General features: G+C 34.5%; 5 protein-coding genes and 1 pseudogene across 11 annotated transcripts; 2 read left to right on the top strand and 4 right to left on the bottom strand.

Moving 5' to 3' along the window:
* Window positions 1–40: 40 nt before the first annotated feature.
* LOC143429632 (uncharacterized) lies at window positions 41–2,304 on the bottom strand (annotated as a pseudogene).
* Window positions 1,820–3,724, top strand: LOC143429696 (uncharacterized). The gene is made up of 4 exons (XM_076905412.1): window positions 1,820–1,969; window positions 2,070–2,135; window positions 2,809–3,040; window positions 3,624–3,724. The coding sequence occupies exons 3-4, from the start codon at window positions 2,822–2,824 to the stop codon at window positions 3,702–3,704; spliced, it is 300 nt and encodes a 99-aa protein (XP_076761527.1). The 5' UTR covers window positions 1,820–1,969; window positions 2,070–2,135; window positions 2,809–2,821; the 3' UTR covers window positions 3,705–3,724.
* A 558-nt stretch (window positions 3,725–4,282) lies between these two features.
* On the bottom strand, window positions 4,283–7,230 carry Alpha-phers (phenylalanine--tRNA ligase alpha subunit). 2 transcript variants are annotated; one of them, XM_076905609.1, is made up of 8 exons: window positions 7,016–7,230; window positions 6,526–6,866; window positions 6,232–6,453; window positions 6,029–6,144; window positions 5,758–5,942; window positions 5,318–5,679; window positions 5,137–5,238; window positions 4,283–4,933 (listed from the first exon to the last, which is right to left on the bottom strand). In XM_076905609.1, exons 1-8 carry the CDS (start codon window positions 7,154–7,156, stop codon window positions 4,312–4,314), a joined length of 2,091 nt encoding a protein of 696 aa, XP_076761724.1. In that variant the 5' UTR covers window positions 7,157–7,230; the 3' UTR covers window positions 4,283–4,311. The 2 variants fall into 2 exon arrangements, with proteins under 2 accessions (XP_076761724.1, XP_076761725.1); XM_076905610.1 differs by having other exon boundaries at window positions 4,799–4,933; window positions 5,110–5,238.
* Window positions 7,231–7,591: 361 nt separating this feature from the next.
* Rps15 (ribosomal protein S15) lies at window positions 7,592–8,476 on the bottom strand. The gene is made up of 3 exons (XM_076905255.1): window positions 8,381–8,476; window positions 8,103–8,188; window positions 7,592–7,983 (listed from the first exon to the last, which is right to left on the bottom strand). Exons 1-3 carry the CDS (start codon window positions 8,387–8,389, stop codon window positions 7,635–7,637), a joined length of 444 nt encoding a protein of 147 aa, XP_076761370.1. The 5' UTR covers window positions 8,390–8,476; the 3' UTR covers window positions 7,592–7,634.
* Window positions 8,477–8,876: 400 nt separating this feature from the next.
* Window positions 8,877–13,211, top strand: Ctps (CTP synthase). Its single transcript, XM_076905738.1, has 11 exons — window positions 8,877–9,210; window positions 9,633–9,803; window positions 9,895–9,980; window positions 10,059–10,190; window positions 10,439–10,603; window positions 10,674–10,961; window positions 11,046–11,134; window positions 11,207–11,505; window positions 11,597–11,704; window positions 11,787–11,999; window positions 12,081–13,211. The coding sequence occupies exons 1-11, from the start codon at window positions 9,045–9,047 to the stop codon at window positions 12,167–12,169; spliced, it is 1,806 nt and encodes a 601-aa protein (XP_076761853.1). The 5' UTR covers window positions 8,877–9,044; the 3' UTR covers window positions 12,170–13,211.
* A 415-nt stretch (window positions 13,212–13,626) lies between these two features.
* Nrx-iv (neurexin-4) lies at window positions 13,627–23,398 on the bottom strand. 6 transcript variants are annotated; one of them, XR_013102582.1, is made up of 12 exons: window positions 23,230–23,397; window positions 22,709–22,801; window positions 20,387–20,583; window positions 18,535–18,676; window positions 18,080–18,450; window positions 17,644–17,982; window positions 16,739–17,543; window positions 16,360–16,665; window positions 16,239–16,277; window positions 15,358–15,984; window positions 14,272–15,247; window positions 13,627–14,208 (listed from the first exon to the last, which is right to left on the bottom strand). XR_013102582.1 is itself a non-coding variant. In XM_076905734.1 (11 exons), the coding sequence occupies exons 1-11, from the start codon at window positions 23,291–23,293 to the stop codon at window positions 14,394–14,396; spliced, it is 3,837 nt and encodes a 1,278-aa protein (XP_076761849.1). In that variant the 5' UTR covers window positions 23,294–23,398; the 3' UTR covers window positions 13,627–14,393. The 6 variants fall into 6 exon arrangements, 5 of the variants coding, with proteins under 5 accessions (XP_076761849.1, XP_076761848.1, XP_076761851.1 ...); XM_076905734.1 differs by lacking the exon at window positions 20,387–20,583 and adding an exon at window positions 19,436–19,632 and having other exon boundaries at window positions 13,627–15,247; window positions 23,230–23,398; XM_076905733.1 differs by having other exon boundaries at window positions 13,627–15,247.
* Between the last annotated feature and the right edge of the window lie 204 nt (window positions 23,399–23,602).

Here is a 23,602-nt window from a genome sequence, read left to right as displayed (position 1 = left end):
GAATTATCCTTATATTATACAGAATACCGAGAAACAGACAGCTTCCTGTAACAGGCAAGACAAGGGTAACCACTGCCTCTGGGTATTACCTATAAGGTCGTAACATTGACCTAAATACCAGAAAGAATATATCCATTCCCTTGTTTCTTTCAAGTAACTTGTTTTAAACTAACTATATATAAACCTATTATTCAATCGAATTATCAAGATCGCTATATTTAACAACACCGTCAATAAAAACGTATCCGTTCAGAGAAAACATGCAAAATCATTGTGCTTGTACACCTTTCAATTTAATCAAAGGGTCACTCATCCGAGCTACTGATGCAATGATACCCTGTATTATAATTTTTTCGAGCACCTTTTAATATATTTGTATGTAATTGTATAATGAACCTACTCTGGTTCGTTTTTTCTTTTATAATAAACCTGCAATTATTCTTATGAGTTGAATGAATAAATTATTAATCTAATTAATTATTTAACAGCACAGAACATATTTTCGTTTACTAAATTATCTGATAATAAATTATTAAAGTAATAAATGAATAAATCAGAAGAAATTTCGAAGGTACTATGAAAAATCTAATGAAATTAAATTACCACCGAGTTTAATCTAATGGAATTAAATTACAGCAATGATTATAAAAGCACGATCCACGGAATTTAAAAGAAGTCAAAATGATGAAACTCGAACGTGAGCGAAGAAAGTGAAGTTGCATGGTCGTTGCAGAAAGCAAAGAAGTCTGAAATCACGAATATAGTGCACAAGCTGGTAATAGTGTAACCCACGGGGTTTAACCCGGATCTGACTATAGCGGAACAGAGACACCACCATATGCGTAATGCACAAACCGGAAAACTGTTCTGATCGAAAAAAGTCTGCGAGAACCTACGTGGGCGGTTAAGACTCAGCGACTGGCACGGGGTACGTAATAGTTTAGTGAACCCTCGATGAATCGCCAAACGTTCTATTAATAAATGTTAGATAGTTACGAATTCGATATAAAATAATTGAAATTAAGAGAAAATTGTGTTGTTTTTAATTACCTTCTTCTTTTATTTTGAGAACTCTCAAGCATCTATCTCATAAATCTTCTCTAATTGAATTCTTCAAGCTCTTCCAAAAGTTATACTCTTCATGAAACACTTTGTTTTGCTCCAAACATTCCATTTTGAATGAATTCACTGAAAAATGGAAATTTTGATTAGAGCTTAAAATCGATATTTTCAGGCACGTGTGAACTTTATACCTGCCCGAATTTCACGGTGCACACTGATTTGAGTTGCGGTATCGTTTTTTAGAAGGCGACTTTTAACAAATTCAAAGCGCGTATCGCGGTGAATCGAGCGACCGCCACGTCTGCTGAATTATTCTCTCAAACGAAGTGAAAACCGAAAGAACAGTTACAGAATACGCGTACAGGGAAATGTGATTCAGCGGATCCTTGCATTTTATCGATTTGTAGCAATTCACGGTATGAATAGTAATGCACGCGCAGATAAATTCTTGTCTACTTTCTAACTTATCGAGATTGGGTTCGCTATACCAATCCGAAACTGGGAAAAAATCTCAGAAAAGGTACGAAAGTTTATAGGTACAAAAAATTCTACACAGAGTGAAAAACAATGTTACAAAAAGTTAAAAGGTGTTAGCAACATCTCGTTTGTATTAACTACTCCTTTCTTTCACCTAACATAGACGGTAATTAGGTCTATCAAGTGCCGCGTGACCCGAAACTCACGGACGCCAATGTATCGTGTATCCAGCATCTAATATCGTGGTCTCCGTCACGTATCTCCGCAGTCTTGATCAAGGAAAGCGCAGAGTGGACCAGGAAGGTCGTGGATGAACGGCGAGTGTGCAGCGATCGCGGCTCGAAGGGATCTTCACCCTTGAAACGCCTGAAAAGGGGGCCGAATGGCCTCGCCCGGGTCCGTCAGGCCGACAGAAGTGGCCAGAAGGCGGGTAATGACCAAGAAAACGTCGACTGTAACCTTAGCCAACGTGTGCTTCGTATCTGGTAGCTGCTATATAAGTAAACCACTGTAACGGATCTTGATTTCAGTTAGACACACGCAAGAGTAATAACTAGATCCTACGTAGGTCCAATAGGCGAGTGTACTCGATAGAGGTGAGTGTGCGAGCGGCGGTCCCGCAAAAATTGAGCACCACGAGGATGGATGAAAGTAAAGGACGAAAATTCCTCGCAATTTTATCAATACAGTGGGTCCTTGTGACTTGCAACAGTGATTTAACTCACGAATTAGAATAGTGTGCAGGAGATCGATATAAATGTGGTGTATGGTTCAAAATCTCTCGAGAAAATCGTATCGAATTATTTTAGTGACAAATACGAGTGTATGTGCATTTGGAAAGTGGAAAGTGTAGACTGTATGCATAAGTATCCAAAGGTGATTTTCTCGTGGAGTTTTGAGCCGGTGTATTAATGCGCTCGATTAGATTTAATGTTTGCTAGAAAAACTCCGGTGACTCAGCCGTGATGAATTCCTTTCCTAATTCTTTTTAACGTCGCTGTGAATTATTTGTGATCATTTAAATCCACGTAAATCTCTTCTTCCGTGAAACGATGTCCGCAAACCAGGACAAGAAGTGATTATGATAGAAATTTTTTCTTCTCGATCTAAAAATAATGAAGTCGTTCTGGTTAAATTAAATTAGAACAAAATTTAAGCGGTTAATAATTTCTTATCAATGAATTCTGTGTACTGTGAAGTGTAATTTCTTTTGTTTGCGTTATGCGAAGTATACGTCGATTAAATTGAACGGAGTTTATCCTTTTGCAGAATCTTATAGAAGATGAACACGATAGTCATACTTATGGTTGTGGTGGGGCTTTGCGCGGCTGCACCGCAATACTACATTCCCTCGGGATTCGTATATCAACATCCTGCGAATCTACTGAATTCAGCGCTAGAAGACACCCTGCCCAGCGAGTTGCGAAATAACTTCTACAAAAACCCCATCATCGCCGCCAAACTTGCGAAGGAATCCTGGTTCATTAATAAAGAGATGCAGGTGAAATGCATGCTTCCGTCAGCTTTCATCGGATATACCTGAAACTGAGAAAAATATTAATTTTATTAAAGTACAAAGTATTAGCGAGGACCATTACACACATAGCGAGGAGATTTTCCCATTTTGAAACGTGACTGGCGGATTTAATTCTGAAATCTGATAATACGACCTTCGCTACTCTCTCTCTCTTTCTTTCTCGTACCGATTTTGCCTCCGTCTTTTTCTGGCGTATCGTATTTCGTCATAAATTCACAGCACAATGTATCTAATGCATAATACTCTTTCGTACGTGACTGAAAACGAATCTCCAGTCTCTCGATTTATTACGGACTCGAATTACGTAGAAAGCTTTCCTATTAAAACAAAAATTAATAATGTTAATATTAATTTTTCGTTAATTAATTTCTTTTTACATTTCTAAGTACAGTCGATTCGTTTGTAACACAATAGTCTCAGTACACGGTTTCAATACAATGCAGAACGAATTGAGGGAGGTTTTGCTAATTGGTACACGTAATGCAACTTACGTAATAAGAGGTTAATAGTTAATCGTAGTTGTTACCAATAATGACTTTCATTTCAGGTGATCGATCGTGAATCGGATAAGATCCCACGAGAAAAGGTGTACGATGTTCTTCATAATGCGGGATTCGTTAGAAAATAAAGAGTAGAGTAATAAAAAAATTGTTAATCATTCGGCGAGTTCTTTTCTCATCTCTTATAACAATCCTTGTATTATATTTCCTTTGTCGTTGAGAATATATCTAGTCCCAATGTTATTATTTAACATTGTTTACAATAAATTAATTCTGTTTGCAAAATATTAAATAATATATACTTACAAACTATCACAATGCTACAATTTTATTACTAATTGGCGGTTTGAGACTTCCTTTTTAAACTGCAAATAGTGCACAGAAGTTGCGAGATATCGATATTAAACTCGCGCTATTTAAATGTCTGATCTTTGCGCGCGACTTTTAAATGCTTAGCGTCACGCGCCCTGCTTAAATGTCTGCGCACGCACATCTACAGTACAAATACTCATTGTATTAGTTATTCACAAATATTATTAATATTTTATTTAATAAAATACAAATATATCTTCTACAAAGTTTAATCAAATATCGATAAGTTATTAAAAATATAATTAAATAACTTACATATACAATTCATTTATTAATTCAATGTATTTTAATGGAGCGCATAGTACCTATATAAAATTAGAAAATAGGTGATCACGTTTTAGCAAATATTTATTTCGTATATTATTATTTATGATCACGTAGTTTACATTTTTCTAAGGATTCTAATAGAATATCTACGATAGATATATCCTCGCCCATCGCATAACGTGATTTCTTGGAAATAGTTTGCCAGGCCATACCATGTAAACGACTATGCATTTTATCTAAATAATTGTCTATTTCATTCGCATATAACGCGCCATTGCTTTCATAACGTAAAACATGTGGGTAATAATTTTCAAGCAAGCGATTTAGGTATCGCGCTATATTTATTTGTCCTAGTATTTCGTGCATTCCTGGTAACTGCATTATGGGATCGATACCAACTTCCTTCCAAATTATTGTTAAGTGTATATCAACATTTTGATCCGCGTTTCGATACTCTGAACAAAAATCTAATAAATCGTCCGGAAAATATTGTACAGTGGAATGCACGTGAGTCACCACAAAAACAGTGGCATAAGATTTTATGTGACGGAAGAAGGGTTCTATGAATTTAATAGGATATCTTGGATCACAAAATACGATGAGCTTTTGCTTCTCCAATTTCCCTGTACATTTAAATGCACAAGATTTAGTTTCTTGCTTATCCAATTCTTGTTTCTTCTCTTCAAGTTTCTTCCTCTGGGAAGTATTATCACTAGTCCTGTAAGAAAAGTATTGTATCTTTCTTATTTTTATACAATTATTTAATGAACAGTTTGTATATACTATCGAACATAAAACAAAACACAATGACTTCTAGTAAATTAGATTTCTATGTTTAATGACTTTAATGATTAGTTTCTTGATAAGTTTCACTTACATAAATTGCATAAATACCTCAATAATTGTTAGAAAGATATTTACTTGTTTAAGCGACAAATAGGATTGTTATAAATCATTTGCAAGTCCACTTTCGATCCAACTAAATCTCGTATGTTGTTTAATCCATACTTAATCATAGTCGGTCTGTAAACAAGTAAAATGTATGAAAGTTTAGAATGATATCAACCAACAATATAAACGTTATATCTATTTTCTGTGTTACCTTTCCAAAGACAATCCCCAAGCAATTACGTGTACATCTTCAGGTAATCCCATAGGTAGTAACATTTCCGGTCGGAACATGCCACTATTACCAATTTCTATCCATTTCTTCAAGCCTTCGTGGTAACAAAAGATCTCCATACTCGGTTCAGTGTACGGATTGTACGCGGGCTTGAACTGAAGCTGCGTAATACCAAGTTTCTTAAAAAATTCGTACAATATCCCTATTAAGTCACCTAATGAGAGATTGTAATCAGCGATAACACCTTCGACTTGGTGAAATTCCGCTAGATGCGTAGCGTCCAGTGTCTCATTACGGAATACACGATCGATACTGAAATACTTCACTGGTTTGAATTCATCCTGAAACATGCGGGCATGCAAATGTTTTATTAATATTAATATTTACATATTTTTACATATTTCGTTTTATTGAATTACCTGCTGCATAAGTTTGTAAAGCATTCTGGCGCTGACGGCAGTCGTATGCGTACGAAGAAGGTTCTTTTGTGCTTCCTCGATTTTCCAATCGTAACGGTAACCCAAAGATCCATATCCTCCTTCACTATGAACTTTTTTAACCTTTTCTAAGTAATCCATAGGAAACTTCGTAGTGCGAGCTGGATCTGAAATAAAAATTTTAAACGTGTCAATTAGTATTTTCTAAGCAATTATAATTTATTTAACTTGAAGAAAATCCTCTAGAATGTACCGGATATATAAAATGTATCGTGTGCATCTCTTGCTGGATGTTGTTGAGGTTGAAATAAAGCGTCAAAGTTCCAAAAAGAACTTTCTACGAAGTTATTTGTGGGCATTTCAGTGAATCTGAACAATTTAAAAAATGCAAGTTAGAGAAATATCAAAATTATGTATCATATGGCTAAATTACTTTACATTTCCAGGTTTACATACCCCATCTCAAGGAAAATTTTTCTAAATTCACTTCTAACTTTCATTAGAGGATGCAAATGACCCACTTCAAGAGTAGCACCAAGCGCTGCGAAATTATATGGCTTGAATTTCTTATCTTTCCATGCACCATTCATTAATAACTCAGCAGTTAATTCTGTTTCTGGCTTCTCAACTTTTGTTTTAAAATTTGGACCTTTCTTTAATTGTACAGATTTAACAACTCTGTAAATAAATGGATTTTAATAAAATCATTATATAATGTTTCTATTAAATTAAATTATGGATGAAACATACATTTCGTGAACCAATTTTCTTTTCTTATAGTTACTCTTCTGACGTTCAGTTAATCTTTCAAGATTCTTCAGATCATTTTGTGTAACATCTATGATCGAATCTACTTTCTTTTTCACAACACCTGTACCACTGCTTGTGTCGATCACTATCCAATCAGCATGTAATGCATTAGAAAATCCAACTTTTGCAAATGGTCCTGATTGCATAATTTCAGGCAGTGATACTCCATCATCAGGAATTGCATTATATATTACTGATTCATGACTACCATGACTTATTATATGTTCACCCTCCGATGTTAGTTCCCATCTTTTGTCAGTAATTTGTTTAACGATAATTAACTGCAATGCAAATTACAATTATTAATAGACAATTAATAAGTGGTTAGATAACTTGGAATATGTTGAAATATTCAATTCTTAAGTGTCAAAGTTAACAAATACTGATAATTGAATGTTTCAAGGTTATGACAATACGTAGGTTAACTTACATCATCAATTGCTTCAAGACTTTTAATAGCTCCAATCACTATTTGATGATCTTTTTTAAAAATATCTGCTAACAAAAGAGAACACGCTTCTTCGTGCTTATCTAAGTACTCTAATATTTGATCAGTCAGTTCTTTTGCCATATTCGAAATAATTTCACCGCACGATAACACAACCGGCAAAGATCCACGCGTACCATAAGTGACAATGCCATGCCATAACACAAACTAATGATTCAATATTTCTTGTTTACAAAACTTTAAATGACGGATACTTTGAAAGCAAATATCAATTGAATATTGGGCAATAGCGTACGGTATTCTTTCAAATTGATCATTTCAATTAGTCTGTGTGACTGCAATATTAATACACATATTGATAGAAGCACACAATATAAAATTGATAATTTATCTTAACTAATATAACTTATAATTATATACATTCCTTTTTTCTTAAAAGAAATCCATTTTTTATGCAGTACATAGTAAATACAAAACATTATTATATTGTAATAGTAACGTGTTCCGTTATGCTGTCTTACATCTTTACCTAAAAAGTACTTTAATGAACTGTTCAAATTGTATTAGTTTTTATACATTTTATTCACATTAAAAATACATATTATTTCAGTGGAATAAATCTGGAAGAGTGGGTAGCACCGATACCAGGTCTACCGTGCTTTACAGGTTTGTAAGTGACAGAGAATTCTCCCAAGTAATGACCAATCATTTCTGGCTTAATTTCAACCTGATTGAATGTCTTTCCATTGTAAACACCAACGATCGAGCCTACCATTTCTGGTACTATGATCATGTTACGCAGATGGGTCTTAACGATTTCTGGTTTTTCATTAGGTGGAGTTGCCTTCTTCGCTTTACGCAGTTTCTTTACAAGAGCCATAGATTTTCGCTTTAAACCATGAGAGAATCGCCTTCGCGCACGAGCATGCATCAATACCATAAGTTGCTCACTGAAACAAAGATTCACATTCAATGAACAGAATTTTCATAAGGTTATTATAATATAGTTACTCTTCGATTATCATAATCTTCGCAAAATTTCGTAATACGTTCAGATATCAATACTCACTTTGGCATATCAAGGAGTTGATCGAGATCAACTCCTCGAAAAGTGAACTTTCGGAAAGTCCTCTTCTTCTTTTGAGTTTCCTCTGCCTGAAAAAAAGCATACATGAAGAAATGAAGAGGTTATGGTTATGAAACGAAAACATTCGTTGTTAAACGTTAATATCGTATCATTCTATTCAATGGAAGATCTATAATTTATAATAAAGCATTCGCACGCATCATTTTGCAACAGATGAACAAGATTTTACTGGATATTTCAATCGCATCTGTCACACATACCTCAGCCATGTTTTCTGTTCTTGGGAGAAACGACAACAAGAAATGACTACCGCCTTTACTCCACGCGAATCAACTATGGCATTAACTAAATGTTACTAGATGGCAAACGTATATACTTATTACGTTTACAAATAAATGTTCGAATTAACCCCTCGTTTCAGATTATCAATATCTTCACATAACTGAAACATTTGTTTAATTTTATTACGCTGAAAAGATGCCATATTAGAAAAACATACGAATCGTTGAAATTGAATTGAAATTATTTTTATCAATGAGCATGGAATATTTCCATACTGAACGATGTATTCATTTTTTAAATAATATTCATTTAATATTGATCATACATATATGAATGATCGTTAGATGTTACTCAATTGTAATGGATAATTAGAAATTATAAAGGGTTAAGGAGTTAACGAAGGTACGATTAAAAGTTCCGCTTACGCAGCACATATTCTTAGTTTGTACGAAAAAATGTATCGCCGAAGAGGCGCTAAATCTTGACTTCTTGACCACGAGCACGCTCACATATTTAAGAGGAGGCTGTGCGTCCTCATTGGATCTGAATATCATAAAGTAAAACCGTGAAACGCTGAATAACATACGTACAAGGGAAAATCGTTGCGCACAGCTAGTGTGTATCGCAGATAATTCGTAAAATATGAAATATATTTTAGTGACCGGTGGTGTGATCAGCGGTGTCGGCAAAGGAGTAATTGCCAGTTCGTTTGGTACTATACTTAAACATTGCGGCATTCATGTGACATCCATCAAGATAGATCCGTATATTAACATCGACGCCGGCACATTCTCCCCATACGAGCATGGTACGCCGTTAAAAGCCTGTTTCTATTCCCGTCTACTGTCAATCAAACTTCACGGTTAATAATATTTCTGTAAAATGTCTGAGATTTTCTATAACCATGTGGCGTGCAGAAGCCATTTTGCATGCTTCTGCCGCGCATTTTACGATCACGTGTTACGTACATCCGAAAGCCCTTTAAATTCTAACACGAAATTTCAAATTTAAAACACAGGTCTTTACCGATTCTGTTCTACAGGAATTAATGCTTAAATGTTTTTCGTTTAGAAAATTCCACGTAAACGATGCATCGCTTCAGATTTCTCTAATTTATTTATTATTTGTATTCGTTGCATCAATAAATATGTTAGCAATCATGTTACTTTTTGATTAAGTACATGTATGCGGTTCTTAAAACAGACTGTATGAGAATTTGTTACGTTTTAGGAGAAGTATATGTTCTGGATGATGGCGGAGAGGTAGATCTAGATCTGGGAAACTATGAACGTTTTTTGGATATTACTTTGCATAGGGACAATAATATCACGACAGGAAAAATTTATCAACATGTAATTTCCAAGGAACGTCATGGCGATTACTTGGGGAAGACTGTTCAAGGTGATGAGAAAAATTCTTTTTCAACGTTGCGCAAAAATTTTGCATGCCATTCTCATATGTTAATCGCAAATTTTTCACTATTATCCTATAGTGATACCACATGTAACAGATGCTATTCAAGAATGGGTTGAAAGAGTTGCAAACCAATCAGTAACAAAAGATGGTGATAAACCAGATGTAATTTAGTTTTTATATCATAATAGTTAGACATGTAAGGTGAAAAATGTATGTTAATTTCCTTTTTGCTCATTACAGGTTTGCATAGTTGAGCTCGGTGGTACTATAGGGGATATTGAAGGAATGCCTTTTGTAGAAGCCTTCAGACAATTTCAATTCAGAGTGAAAAAAGAGAACTTCTGTTGTGCACATGTATCTTTAGTGCCACAAGTACGGAACTATTTTTAATTAACTGACCCTCCTTTGTCATTCTAGACCTTGACTTTGAATTCAAGCCAACTATTGAGTTGATTTATTTTTAGTCCTCGGAATTATATAATGTTTGTTTGAGGAAAAACATTTCAACTATGGACATTTCAACAACGTTAATCTGTTTAAAGCAAGAATAATAAATTATACATAAAAATTATCGTTACTAAAATATTATAAAGTTAATTAATGGTATGTTTTACTTTCAGCCAAGGTCTACAGGAGAACCGAAAACGAAACCAACACAATCCAGCGTAAGGGAACTACGTGGATTAGGTTTATCTCCTGATCTTATTGTTTGCAGATCTGAGAAGCCTATAGGCGATTCTGTAAAAGAAAAAATCTCGAATTTTTGTCATGTCGCACCTGAACAAGTAAAATTCTTTGATCTTATTGTCATTAAAGATTCGACGTTTCATTAAATAAAAAAATTTGTATTTTTAGGTCATAACTATACACGACTTATCATCGATATATCGTGTTCCACTCTTATTAGAATCTCAAGGTGTTATTGAATTTCTAAATGATAGATTACAATTAAATATTGGTATGCCACGTCCTCGATATTTCATGCGAAAATGGAGGGATTTGGCAGATCGTATTGATCATTTGCGTAAGGAAGTGAACATCGCGTTGGTAGGGAAATACACAAAACTACAAGATTCCTATGCATCGGTTACGAAAGCGTTGCAACATGCTTGCACTCAAGTTGGCTATAAACTTAATTTAACGGTAAAGAACGAAGTACTTGTGCTTTAAACTAAAATCATTTTTAAAATATGTACACATTATAATTGTAAATGTATGTAATTTTAGTACATAGAAGCTGATAATTTAGAACAAAATACAGAAGCAAAAGATCCTGTACTATATCACGAAGCCTGGCAACAACTTTGCAAAAGCAAGTAAGTTATATACTTTTTTCATTGTCATTATTCTTGAGCGTTTCCTGTAATTAAAAATATTATTTTGTTTAGTGGAGTTATAGTACCAGGTGGATTTGGTAAAAGAGGTATGCAGGGAAAAATGGAAGCCTGTAGATGGTGTAGAACACACGATAAACCTTATCTTGGTATTTGTTTGGGATTGCAAGTGGCAGTAATCGAATTTGCAAGAAATGTGTTAGGCATCGAGACCGCAAACAGTGTAGAGATCGATCCAGAAACAGACCATCCACTCGTTATTGACATGCCCGAATACAATCCCGGTCAAATGGGTGGTACTATGAGGCTTGGAAAAAGGCACACTAGATTTACAGAAGACAACTCAGTCATAAGTTAGTAAAAAATTGCATTAAAACTTATAAATACGTTCAGTGCAATTTCTTAAATAGCAGGCGTTATGAATTAATTTGTTTTTACTCGTAGAACAATTGTATGGTAATAAGAATCAAATAGAGGAAAGACATAGGCATCGATATGAAATCAATCCGAAGTATATCAAAGATTTAGAGGCGGCTGGATTAAAATTCGTAGGTAAGTCAATATTTATCTTACAACTTAAAAATAAAATCGATAACTTTCATAATATAATGCATATTGTTTTGTGTTTTGCCAGGTCATGATGAAGAAAATCTACGTATGGAAATAGCAGAGTTAGAGGGACACAATTATTACGTCGCAACACAATTTCACCCAGAATATTTATCTAGGCCACTGAAACCATCGCCTCCGTTCTTAGGACTGATCTTAGCTAGCGTTGATAAATTAAAACACTATTTAGCCAGAGGCTGTAGACTTTCGCCACAAGTGATCAGCGATAATGAATCAGGTAATACGCAGTAAATATTTTTATGTTTAAACTTGCTTAACACTTCATCTTGATTTATTTGAAATTAATCATTCTTGATAGATAACGAATATTTAATTGATCAAATGGCCAAACAACAGATAACGGGTGAAACTAGTATGAGCGGTAGTATCACATCTGGTACTGACTGAATTTTTATCCATCGTATTAATCACGTGAAAAGTTATTTTTAATAATAAAATATTGTGATCTTGCTATGCGTACATTCGATAGAATGGCAAAAAACTTTTTATTTAAAGAAAATAATTTAGGATATACGTACAAATATATGTATGATAGTACGCCATAATTTATACTCTTTGTTCATATTCCAAAATACATGTATAACATACTGTATACAAGAAGAGAAACATAGACATCAAAGTTTTATACCAAACGGAATGAAATAATTCGAATGCTTAAAATGCCGTAATTAATCAGCACAAAAAAGTCATGAATAGGAAACATGAAAAAATTCCATTCTAATCACAAATTTTAGAACATTATGAATGCGTTAGAAACGTTTAATTTGTTCATCATTGAAGCATTTTTTATTGTTTCATGTTTCTTTGATTATGTTTCTTCATAATCATTCGCATGTTTCCTCTTTTACTTACATATATTTTTATAATTACGCGTTAAAAAAATGTATTATGCTTAATTACTATATACAAATTATATTTTTGTTAATTACTACAGACTTCTCTTTGTAACCTATGCGAAAGTTCAAATTATAATTACTGGTGTACTTATGGCAACTCTATGAAACCTTTATCATCGCTACGTTTCAATTAATGTTTTATGCATGTCTACAAAATTTTTACAAAACTATACGTTTAGATCACGTAGTTTTATTTGAAGGATTCAATTGCTTTACGAAAATCATAATCACGATCATTTTTTTTTATTTGAGCAAAACATGCTTTCTGCCGAATACAGTATATAAAATATACACTGGTGTAATAATCATGTGTAAAACATTTTTTGTCTCTTGTATAAAAATGATATATATGTACAGTACACTCTCACTGTTACACGTATTATAATATACGAATATTAATTGATAGTAGATTAATGTTAAGTTACAAGTCCAGAATTCGGATCATTACAATTCGCGAGGAAAAAAAGAAATAAAATATCTGTAATACATAATAAACAAATATGTAAACAAAATAAATACAAAAAAGATTAAAATGCACTTTGGACCGTAAGCATTACAAATAATATCGAGAACACTCTTTTCGCGATAGAAAAAGAAAGTACAAAGTATTTTACAGGTAACAGAATTTTTCTGAATACTTGTTAAAAAGCTTCTTTTTCTTTATATATGTACAAGTAGTCCGTTTCTTTTGTCGTAAATAGAAAGTTAGAATGGCTGATACTACACCCCTTGTGTTATTTGACATAAAAATAAGTATCCAAAAAAAGTCAGAACGAACGAGTTAGACTATTTCTAGATCTTGATAAAAAGACATGGGATACTTTAATTTCTTTAATATCCATAAAAAAGAAATTGGCAGATACGACAGTTTAACTGAGGGCAGAATACGTCTTACGAAAATGTGTCTTCAAATCAATTGATTGTTAGTAACATTACAACTAATGTTTGTACGATGAAAAAAGAGACAATTAACTGTTCTCATTTCTCAAACAAGAAAAAAAAGAAAAGAAACGAAACGTAAAGTAAAGAAAAGTAGCCGTGATCTAAATTACAAAAGTACATAACAAATATTTATGCACCTCATAATCAAAAATAACAGTCTGTAATTAGAACGATCTCTTTACTACTTATTACTACCGATACGATGATTCACACTAAACGATAAGTAGTTGAGAATGAATTGTTAAAATAAAATATGATTGAGAATTTTCTGTAAAAAAATAAGACACTTATAAAAAGTTATAAATTATTTCTACAAAATTAAAACATTCTTAAACGTAATACTTAAATTCATTCTTATACTTTTTGTGATAATCTAACGAAATAAAATGTTTAGTAACTAGTACTTTATTTTTTAAGGAAAACTTCAATGATTTTTGTACCAGTCCGGTATTTTTAATCTTATACGAGATTTAATAAATTTGTTTAAGTGATTAGTTAAGATTTACCAGTCTCCGTGTAACCATATTTTCATTTTATACAATTGTCATTAAATTGAAACAGTAGAATGGAGTTTTCTTCTTATACTTCCTATAAAAAATCTTTCGTCATGACACTTCAAAGTGCACTTGTAAGCATAGTTTTTATACGTACTCTTAACGTCGATACAGCGTAATGCGCATAAGGCGGATTCCTGCATGCAAAAATTATTATTAAATCGTCATATTTTTGGCGCCGATAAACTTTGCACGCGGAAACTTGACTTAACTTCCTACTTAAATAAACCATTCTTTCTTCTTTTGAACTTGGTGGCCGGTAGTGGAATGAACCACCGCTGAGTCTGGGTCCAATGCAATCTCAGCACCTTTATCCTCCTGCGTTAGATACTCGCCCTTATGTCTGGACATGTATCTACCTATAAGTACTGCCATTATCCCTAACGCAATAATAATAATAGCTAATACACTGCCTAAAATCGCGGTGTCGGTTTCGTTGTAAGCTGCTCGCACTTTGGCCTCGTCTATTTCGGGTGGTGGTCGAGTTTCCACAATGTCGGGTGGATGCGTAATCGGTTCCACGCCACAAAAATCTTCCGTGAGTGGAGTACCAAAGGAACGAACGTTCCCAGGCCCGTCTTCTTGAAACAATAATTTCAAAGGATATATATCGTCGAATTCTACTCTCGATATACAGCCAGCAAAGCCCTCTGTTATGGATTCATTCTTTCCAATGTACATATATTGGATATTATTGAATTGCGCATCAGCTGAGGCTTTGATGTTGAAGTGAAACTCTTTTGGTTCGTAGTTGTCGACTTGTAACAGGAGGGTGGACCCCGAGTTCTTCCTGCCAATTCTGACATCATGATACTGTCCCAGACCGAAATGTTTATTAGGAAATATGACTTCCTGCCGTTCGAAACCGAAATCGAACACTACACGTAAATGACCGCTGTTGGACACCATGATTGTCATATACTCGCCAGAGATGTTCGAAAACAGGCCGAGCAGAAATCCTTTGGGATTGGTCGTCGTGAAACCAACGCGAATCTTCTCTGAGATCGTTGAACGCCAACTCCCCATAAAATCGTACTTTATCATCGAACTTGGACGCATGTTCACACCAATTTCTGTAACAAACATACATGTATGTATGCTGTATTTTGAGGGAAAGGTAATATAGGGGCCTTAAGTTTCTGTGTGATGAATCAATATTCCTAGAGATAAAAGAGGAACATACCATCAGCACAAATGGGACCCTTGAACGCAGTCCAACGACAGTCGCAAGAGTATCCATCGTATCGTTCGTGGCAAGTGCCGTTATTAAGGCAAGGACTACTCTCACATTTGCCCATGCAGCCTTCAGAAACCCCGTATAAACCTTGACGAGCGTAACTTCTCAGATCTTGTAGCTGTCCGTTCAAAAGAAGTGCCCTGATACATCCCACGTAGCCATCTCTGTAATCGGTCGCAGCGCCAATCACGAGATCCGATGTCAAATGAAGAGCTCGAACAGGTCCAGGGGGTTCTTTCACTTCGTTCTTCTGCGCTCCGTCTACTACAACCCTGGCCTGCTTACGATTTCGTTCAACAGAGACGGAGTGCCACCGATTGTCAGCTAATTTGTACGAAGTTTGCACGCTGACGGACAAGGGACCGCTGCCTGCTAAATACTGAAACTGAAGCTGATTCCCACCATTTATCGAGATCTTTATATAATCAGTGGGTCCCTTGCTGTGAATTATAACAGCGCTGTCGATGGTCGTTTTAAACTCGAAATAGATATCACCGCTGTGACCGATATCAAAGGTTGGTAGGTTGATAGTAGCATCAACGATGCGGAATGTTATTACATTCTTGAATAAATCTACAATAAAACGAGACACATTTAGCGTTCAGTGGAAGCGAATATAAGATTTGAATTCGAGTGTTAATACAAATAAATACAGGGGACTACAAATGTTTAAGGATCGGTATGGGTGTGAACGGGGATTAATAATTACCAATACTAGTTCCTATTACGTTACAGTACCTAATGTGCTTATCAAAAATATATAATGCGCATTTTACATTTTTGTAAATAAATTTTACGTGATTACGTTAAATGACGTCGTGTCTTACCTGACCTTACCTTGGTGGTCAACCAAGGTAAATCAGAACCTTACAAAACAATTTAAACACAAATTAAATTCTCGCCGTTCACATGCATGAAGGTTTCAAGAAAATGTATTTCGAAACTTACCGTCCCCCTCGCAAATAAGAGGCCCAAGCATATAACGTCCTTCTTTATCATCGAGCGGTGTACCAGTATCGCCGAATCGTAATTGCTTAACTGGAAGATGCTCTTTCTCGGTAATGTCGCCGCTGTCCTCAACTATTCCGTCCAAATCTGCATCGCAGTTGCACCATTTCGTAAAATCCACGCAATTGCCCAGTATACCACACTCACATTTACGTGAACCTGGCAATGCCCCACCCCAATAGTCCATTTTCTGATTATTTCTGCTAACCCACCAAGAGTTCGGTCTGAATTCATCTTCTTGCTGTACTGAAATGTATATTACAAGAATATAATATTCTGAAACTCGCACATAATAAATTAAATTGAATTAAACAATTACCTGGTGAATTGAACAATTTAGAATGCCTACACTCATAGCTAATCCTCTGCCTACAATTCGTGGATCGATTAAGTAAGGCTTCGATTTGATCCATGTCTGCGTCATAAATAATGTCCTGATGGAAGCTACCCGGCTCTTGGAACCCGTCTACAGGTGTCAGTTGTTCATTATTGTGCCGCAAGATCGTTCTGACCCGTCCGTCCGTATAGAATTCACAAATCACGGGGAAAGGCTTCAACGGGCCGCTCCCATCGACATCTATTTTGATGTCCGCCCGTTGATTCACCGAATTTATATTCTTGTACGCCTCGCAAGAAAGAGGATTCAATGAAGTGTGGCACACCGCTCCCGTATACCCAGTATTGGCACAATCGCAGAAGAATTCATCAGAAGTTTGCCGGCACACGCCGGAATGTTTGCACGGATTCGGATTGCAACGATCCATCATCTGACACGCGTTGAACACGATCCCGTTTTTACAACAGTACTCGTCCTCCTTCCAATCCGTTGGCAATTTGTAATTGCCATCTATGCTGATCATTCGCATGCAACCAACAAATCCACGGTTGCTTTCTATACCAGTCACGCCACCGATCATGTAGACAGGTCCGGTGACCATTTCTAGCATACGTTTCGTCCTCATTGGAGTTCCGTCTACGTTCAAGATTAAGCTGTTCTTTGAGATCGTTAAGATAACCTGGTGCCATTTGCCATCATTAAACTTTTCGTCGAAATTGTCTAGAATCACTTGCGGATTCTTCTTCGTTTGAATATCGACCTTTAATTTACCATCCTCCAGGAATAGCTATGAATATACACGATACGTACATAATTACTAATACATTCTGTAATTTTTTTTTACATAGTTATCTACACTGTATGTAGCGTGTTTTAAGTCTACAAACCTTTACATAACCCGGGGAGGTAAATTGATGATACAAAATTATTCCTTTGTCTTCGTACGTTCGAAAAGTTAGAGACACATTCAGCGATGATATTCCCTCGTATCCCTTAAGCCTAGCGTATGAACCGTGGGTTAAAAATGTGACAGGAATTATGGGTGCCTCCGGACAACTGTACAAAGTATTTACTTTGTAATATCTAAGATTTTCGCCAGTGATTTCTGTTTCCTTTAAATCGTGTATAATTCCAGTGGAATTTAGATAGAAGTTTTCTATGCATCCTGTAAAATTTTGGTTGACTACTAACCCTTCCTGCTTATTAGGCACACCACCTATATAAAGCTAATAACCATTTTTACATTAATTTATATTACACATTAAAAGACATAAAAAAGAATATTATACAGTCACCCTGTATACAATTTAACCGTATACTTACTGCCCTATTTAAGTCCAGTCTATAAAACTCTCCTTTTATTTTAGCTTTGATTAATACCCTATCAACAGAGACCGATATGTTCTTTCTATTGCGCGATATAAGAACATCGTGCCACATATTGTCATCCAAAAGACTGCCGACTGACAAACTGGTCATAATGCCAGACCCTAGATCTATATTTAATATCATTCTGTTGTCCTTCAATTGCAAAGCAATGTAATCTCCTTGCGTTCCACGGGAATACATTAAAATACCATCAGCATTGTTCGTTTTGAACCGGAAACGTATGAAATGTCTATCTGTTTCTATTGGTTCCCTCAGCAGGTCGTATCGTAGAAGTGATGAACCATTGAAGGAAAGGACGTCAGAAACTGTTAACAAAAAATTAATTAAGTCAAATTTCTTAATATTACAATATGTACTCTTTTTTTACAATAACACGTGTTATCACTTACAGTAATCACATCCATATAATTCCAGTCTAAGCGATATTCTGTCCCGCCATCGCGTTGGATTTATTCTAATCCATTGTGCAATGATGGGTACCTCGAATTTATTAAGTTTTATGGTATCACCATCTATGTTACCCTTAAACATCTACAAAAAGAAGAAAAGAAGATGAACATTCTTTTTCCTACTGCTATGATTAAACGTAATTTTTATTAAATTTATTGTAACAATTTTAAAAACAAGGATGTATTTTTTTATTTTTGTGTGTTGTTAACATTTGTAATACCTTAGTTAACGTTTATCTTAATCAAGTAGTTAGTTACATATGTTTACTGCAAGTACAATAAGTAATAAATGTCTAATGTTGCATAGAAATTAATTATAGTAAATTAAACACAAATTAATAGACATTTTGCATGCTTTCATGTATAGATATGTTAGTAGAGTGTTGTTAATTGTCAATGCAAAAGCATAAAAGCAAATATTTAATATTCTCAAATGAAAATAGTATTGAAAAGAAGTGCATTATCAAGAGTATATCAACAATCTTCCAAAATTGAAAGAAAAGGACTTTCAGGTTTAAATTTTATCTTTAAGAATCTGTCAGAAGTTTAAAAAAAAAGGAAAAGTCTCTCTCTCTCTCTCTCAAAAAAAGGTGCTGAGAACTGACAACAGACTATTAAAATATAATGTAGTACCCATTGGCCTGATGCAATATAAATGAAGCACTTATACGATACTATTATATGTACAACATTATGTTACATATCTACAATGATATTGTTGCACAAGACAGAGTATTTTATTTGATATAAAAGAAGATCAAACAAAATATGCATTTTTAAATGATTTTGATTTTCACCAAACAATTCTACAGTTCCTTATAATCAGTATCTCTGTTAGTACCTCGTCTTCACCGTTCTGGCTCACATAACTGGCCCAGGCTTGCCCATCATCAGAGTATTGGACAATATACTCTGTCACATACTCATTAGTATGAGCACGACCCCGTATGGCAACGCTGCGTATCTCATATCTCTTTCCAAGTTCCATAGTAAGATGTTGATCATAACTGCTAAGCTCTGGTGACCACGTAGAATCTCCTGCAAAGCCCAGCCCCATATCCACGTGTAAAAGAAATGAGAGTAGAAGCAAAGCAGAGGAAAGAGAAGAAATGTGTTACAAATTGTTTGTTTCCTTTTTTTCAAACTCTTTGAGCGTCAAATGTCCCTGTAATGACTTTTCTACAGATCTTACTCAGTATATATGGTTTCTATATCCTGAGACAGTTCTCTAGTGCTCAAAGGGTTAATATAATCACACATTTTATATCTTTAACATACTTGTGATAGTGTTTATTAGTGAATAAAATGGTCACTCATCGCTATTTTCATCCAATGCAAAATAACAACATAAATACACTCATATTTGTATTTTTCATTCCCATATTTACATAAATGAAAAATACAAAATTTATGGAAATATTGAAATGCGTATGTGTCGAAAATAATTTAGCCAGCTTCTAAAGGTAAAGAAGTATTCAAGATAAGTAAGTACATCTGCGCCAAACATGCATGCTGTACCTACCCAGAAATCCTTGTGATTAAATGTTAGAAATGGTATCCACTATTACGTACATTCATGCTCAACATATTCAACTACGTAGGGTAGCTGAGAACTTTCAAACCAGTGCCATTATTTATTCATCATCGCATCAGTGCAACAATATTTTTATTAGTTGTGCTTATTAGCTTATGTTAGTTACTAAACGCGATATACCTTTTAGAATAAATCCACCAATGGTTTATGGTTATATTATTACAAATTGAAAGAGAAATATATAAGGATCAATTTTACCTTAAAGTTACCATCTTCTTCTTTGTATTCAACGTAGTCCAGGCCATTTGTACCATAACTGATACCATATTCCATAACATACTCATTTTGTACTGGTCGTCCCTGGGTCGCCACGGCTGTGATGTTCATTATGTGACCCAGGTCGATAATAAGGTACTGATCAAAGTCTGAGCTGCTAGCCGTCCATGCGTTTCCGCCTACGCCACAACATACATATACGCATGCATGCAACTCAAAATGAACTTAAGGAAGCAGGTTGTACTTAACAATACAGGGCCATTACAGAATTACATCTATTAGATACATACTATCATAATCGTCACATTTAATTGTGGCAGTTAAAATTATTTCAAAATAATTAATATAAAGAAAGTAAATTTTCATGATATATTTCAAAATACTAATATATCTTACTTTAGAAAGTCTATTAAAATAATATTTTTAATGGAATATGTAATGGAAAGCTGTGACGTTACATGTTATTTTTGGAAAACTCCCTTTCCCAAGCAAAAAATGGAAAACAGGTTTGTGTATTTTGTTCGCATAAAATAAACAAATTTAAAACTACCTATATTTTATAGCCCTTAATATTTAGTAACTTGATAAGGAATTCTGCAAGTTTCTGCCAATGTATACCAAATAACAAATTGCAAATCTATCTACATTGAATGTTGCATAAGGAGGTAAATAAAATGTGTACACATATTTCTAGCTGTTTTTATTGTACCCACTGACTGAATAAAAAAAGTTATATCTGTACATCCTCAATTACTTGCACATAACTTTGTCATGTATAAAGAAAAGAAAAATAATATATAAAATCTAAAATTATGGATGCTCCTCTTTTTTAAAATACTTCTCTGTGTATTCTGGATCTTGTGGAAATAATGGAACAATGTTTGCTAAGAGTTTATCACTACTTATAATTTCGAATGTATTATGTTGTGATTTTGGTGCTTTTCCATTCTCTTGTAACGCTACAGCAACACAGTGTTGCAAATCCAACAATGTTTCCTCGAATAACCATTCCTGTTTCACACCATTCAAATACAAGACTGTATCCGTTGTTACACTATGTTCTAGAACTCCCGAATTAGTTTTAAAGTCGATTGCTCTAAGATCAGTGTGAATGCCTGTACCTATAGCCTTCACATAGCTTTCCTTTAATGCCCAATGTCTGCAAAACATACTGATTTGTCCAAATTCGTTCAGAGACGGATTTTTTATTTCCTTCCATTCCGAGGACGAAAAATTTCGATCCATTATACGGAAAAACTCGGACAATTTTTTACCACCGCTATATTCGAATTTCATTACGTCCACCCCTAATTTTAAATCCCTCGTTTCACCCGCTAAAACTGTGTAATCGCCCTGATGAGATACATTAAAGCTTAAATTCGGGGAAACATTTTTTAGAACTGGTTTATTGCACGTATCTCTTGTCAACACTATGTTAGTGTACGGAATACATCCATAGTCGCTAACGAATTTTCTCATCATGAGTCTACCTATAAGAGAAGCTCTAACATCTTTGCGAAACACGAATCTGCCTAATCTATCCTTCTCTTCTGATTGTATACAAGATATAGCATAAGCAAAATCTTTCTCACATGGATTCCATTCCTTCCAATTGAATGCCCAACGAATACTTTGAAACATGTTCTCTAATGTTAATATCAAGTCTAACTAATTGCTCCACGTCAATTGTTATTCGCTCCTTTCCGTTAAAGTGCTTAAAGTTTTTTTATTAAAGGATCTTGTCTTTCTAAAAAACCAGGCTACTCTTTAGCATCCACCTGAAGCAAATAGACAAGACATTGTATTACTTTTCGGAGGAACAACAATAATTGTTTCTTAATTATCATAATCAGTTGTTTAAGAGTAAATTGAGAAGTCAGATGTACAGAGTAACTGTGCAATGAGTCAGCGAGCACTGTTCACCTAATTCAGACCTGAAGCTCATTTAAGTGGCTGAGTCATATGGGTGTTGACGAAAGCAAAACATCTTTAATGTAGGGTCTTTAAACTATATAATTCTGTCTTAACTTAACACTAGAAATACACAATATGCAAATAATACACTACCTGCATAGTTGTTAAAAGTTATTTATAAATAAAGATAAAGAGCAGTAATCATATTAACAAAATATAGGAATAATCATACTGTTTTAAGATACATATATAAGTAGACAACAGGCAACAAACTACGAACCGTCAGATATTCTTATACTTATGTGAGAAGGTACATAAGAAATGTTGTTGAGTAAATATCTATAGAAAAGTGTACTGTGAAGTAGAAAAAATTAATTCATAAAACTTTACCATTAAACCTAGCATTGTCTGGACCTCTGTTGGGCAACGATGTGGTGGCTGTTAAGTGAGCTTTGTCCAGGAGTGGTTCGTTACATTCATCGTCTAATTAAAAATGATAAACAAATTAATATAATTAATATCAATGCGTCTAATCTTATTAAAATGATTCGTTAAGATCGATAACTCGTTTATATACGATACGAACTAGCTATCGATTTAATAATACAATTAAAGCATTCTATTTTATATAATCAGTATAAAATTCTATGTTTATTCAATAATACATGTTCCTCTATGGAATAATAAATTGATTAATCGTAATGCATAAAATCTGTAAATGGCAATTTTTTAATTGTACGAAAACATGCGAGTCTGTTTAAGCAGAAATTAGTATTTAATCGGTATTCAGTTGTACGTTGTCTACTACGCCATGTTGTAAAGTGGGCTTGGCTGGATTGAATCATCTTGGGGAATTATTTTCCTTTCGTAACGAAGAAAATTTCATGCGACCAGTAATGAAATTTACTTACACGCTGTGGAAAATGAATTACTTGCAATTGCAAACACGAACACAAAACACCTGATAGTATTCATCGTATCATTGCCGTTTTTTAGAGCAACCCACAACAACCAACTCCTGGCTGAGACGCGTCGTTGAAACTGTTACTGAATTCTCACCAGTGTGTTATCTTCACTCATACCACGAGAAAACTTATTTCAGTTTCGCATGTAGAGACCATTATCACTTGTCGGTAAAGTAGGTGGCGTTAATCCCATTTATTGTGTCGATACAAATTTTCCTGAACTCCAAATTCCAAAATTCGCCACTCTAAATTCTACACAATCGGTATTTTGGAGAACGTAATGGGAAGTTCCATCTCATCTGTAATGACAAAAGTTAAG

The sequence above is a fragment of the Xylocopa sonorina genome, chromosome 12, assembly GCF_050948175.1.
Source record: "Xylocopa sonorina isolate GNS202 chromosome 12, iyXylSono1_principal, whole genome shotgun sequence".
NCBI lineage: Eukaryota > Metazoa > Arthropoda > Insecta > Hymenoptera > Apidae > Xylocopa > Xylocopa sonorina.
Note: the sequence above shows the minus strand (reverse complement) of the source record. Positions and strands in the feature narration are given on the sequence as shown.

What these genes read in the sequence shown, in the direction of transcription:
- Rps15 (XM_076905255.1), bottom strand. An exon ending in CAACTCCTTGATATGCCAAA is followed by an intron (nt 7,984 to 8,102) that starts GTGAGTATTGAT and finishes TCTTTGTTTCAG; the next exon opens with TGAGCAACTTATGGTATTGA.
- Alpha-phers (XM_076905609.1), bottom strand. Translation starts at nt 7,156, where the DNA reads ATGGCAAAAGAACTGACTGATCAAATATTAGAGTACTTAGATAAGCAC. An exon ending in GTCTTGAAGCAATTGATGAT is followed by an intron (nt 6,867 to 7,015) that starts GTAAGTTAACCT and finishes TTTGCATTGCAG; the next exon opens with TTAATTATCGTTAAACAAAT. An exon ending in CCTATTTGTCGCTTAAACAA is followed by an intron (nt 4,934 to 5,136) that starts GTAAATATCTTT and finishes CTTTTCTTACAG; the next exon opens with GACTAGTGATAATACTTCCC.
- Nrx-iv (XM_076905734.1), bottom strand. Translation starts at nt 23,293, where the DNA reads ATGAATACTATCAGGTGTTTTGTGTTCGTGTTTGCAATTGCAAGTAAT. An exon ending in TAATTCATTTTCCACAGCGT is followed by an intron (nt 22,802 to 23,229) that starts GTAAGTAAATTT and finishes ATTTTTAATTAG; the next exon opens with ACGATGAATGTAACGAACCA. An exon ending in TAAATTGTTCAATTCACCAG is followed by an intron (nt 16,666 to 16,738) that starts GTAATTGTTTAA and finishes TATACATTTCAG; the next exon opens with TACAGCAAGAAGATGAATTC.
- Ctps (XM_076905738.1), top strand. Translation starts at nt 9,045, where the DNA reads ATGAAATATATTTTAGTGACCGGTGGTGTGATCAGCGGTGTCGGCAAA. An exon ending in AAGATGGTGATAAACCAGAT is followed by an intron (nt 9,981 to 10,058) that starts GTAATTTAGTTT and finishes TGCTCATTACAG; the next exon opens with GTTTGCATAGTTGAGCTCGG. An exon ending in GCTATAAACTTAATTTAACG is followed by an intron (nt 10,962 to 11,045) that starts GTAAAGAACGAA and finishes ATGTAATTTTAG; the next exon opens with TACATAGAAGCTGATAATTT.
- LOC143429696 (XM_076905412.1), top strand. Translation starts at nt 2,822, where the DNA reads ATGAACACGATAGTCATACTTATGGTTGTGGTGGGGCTTTGCGCGGCT. An exon ending in TCATTAATAAAGAGATGCAG is followed by an intron (nt 3,041 to 3,623) that starts GTGAAATGCATG and finishes CTTTCATTTCAG; the next exon opens with GTGATCGATCGTGAATCGGA.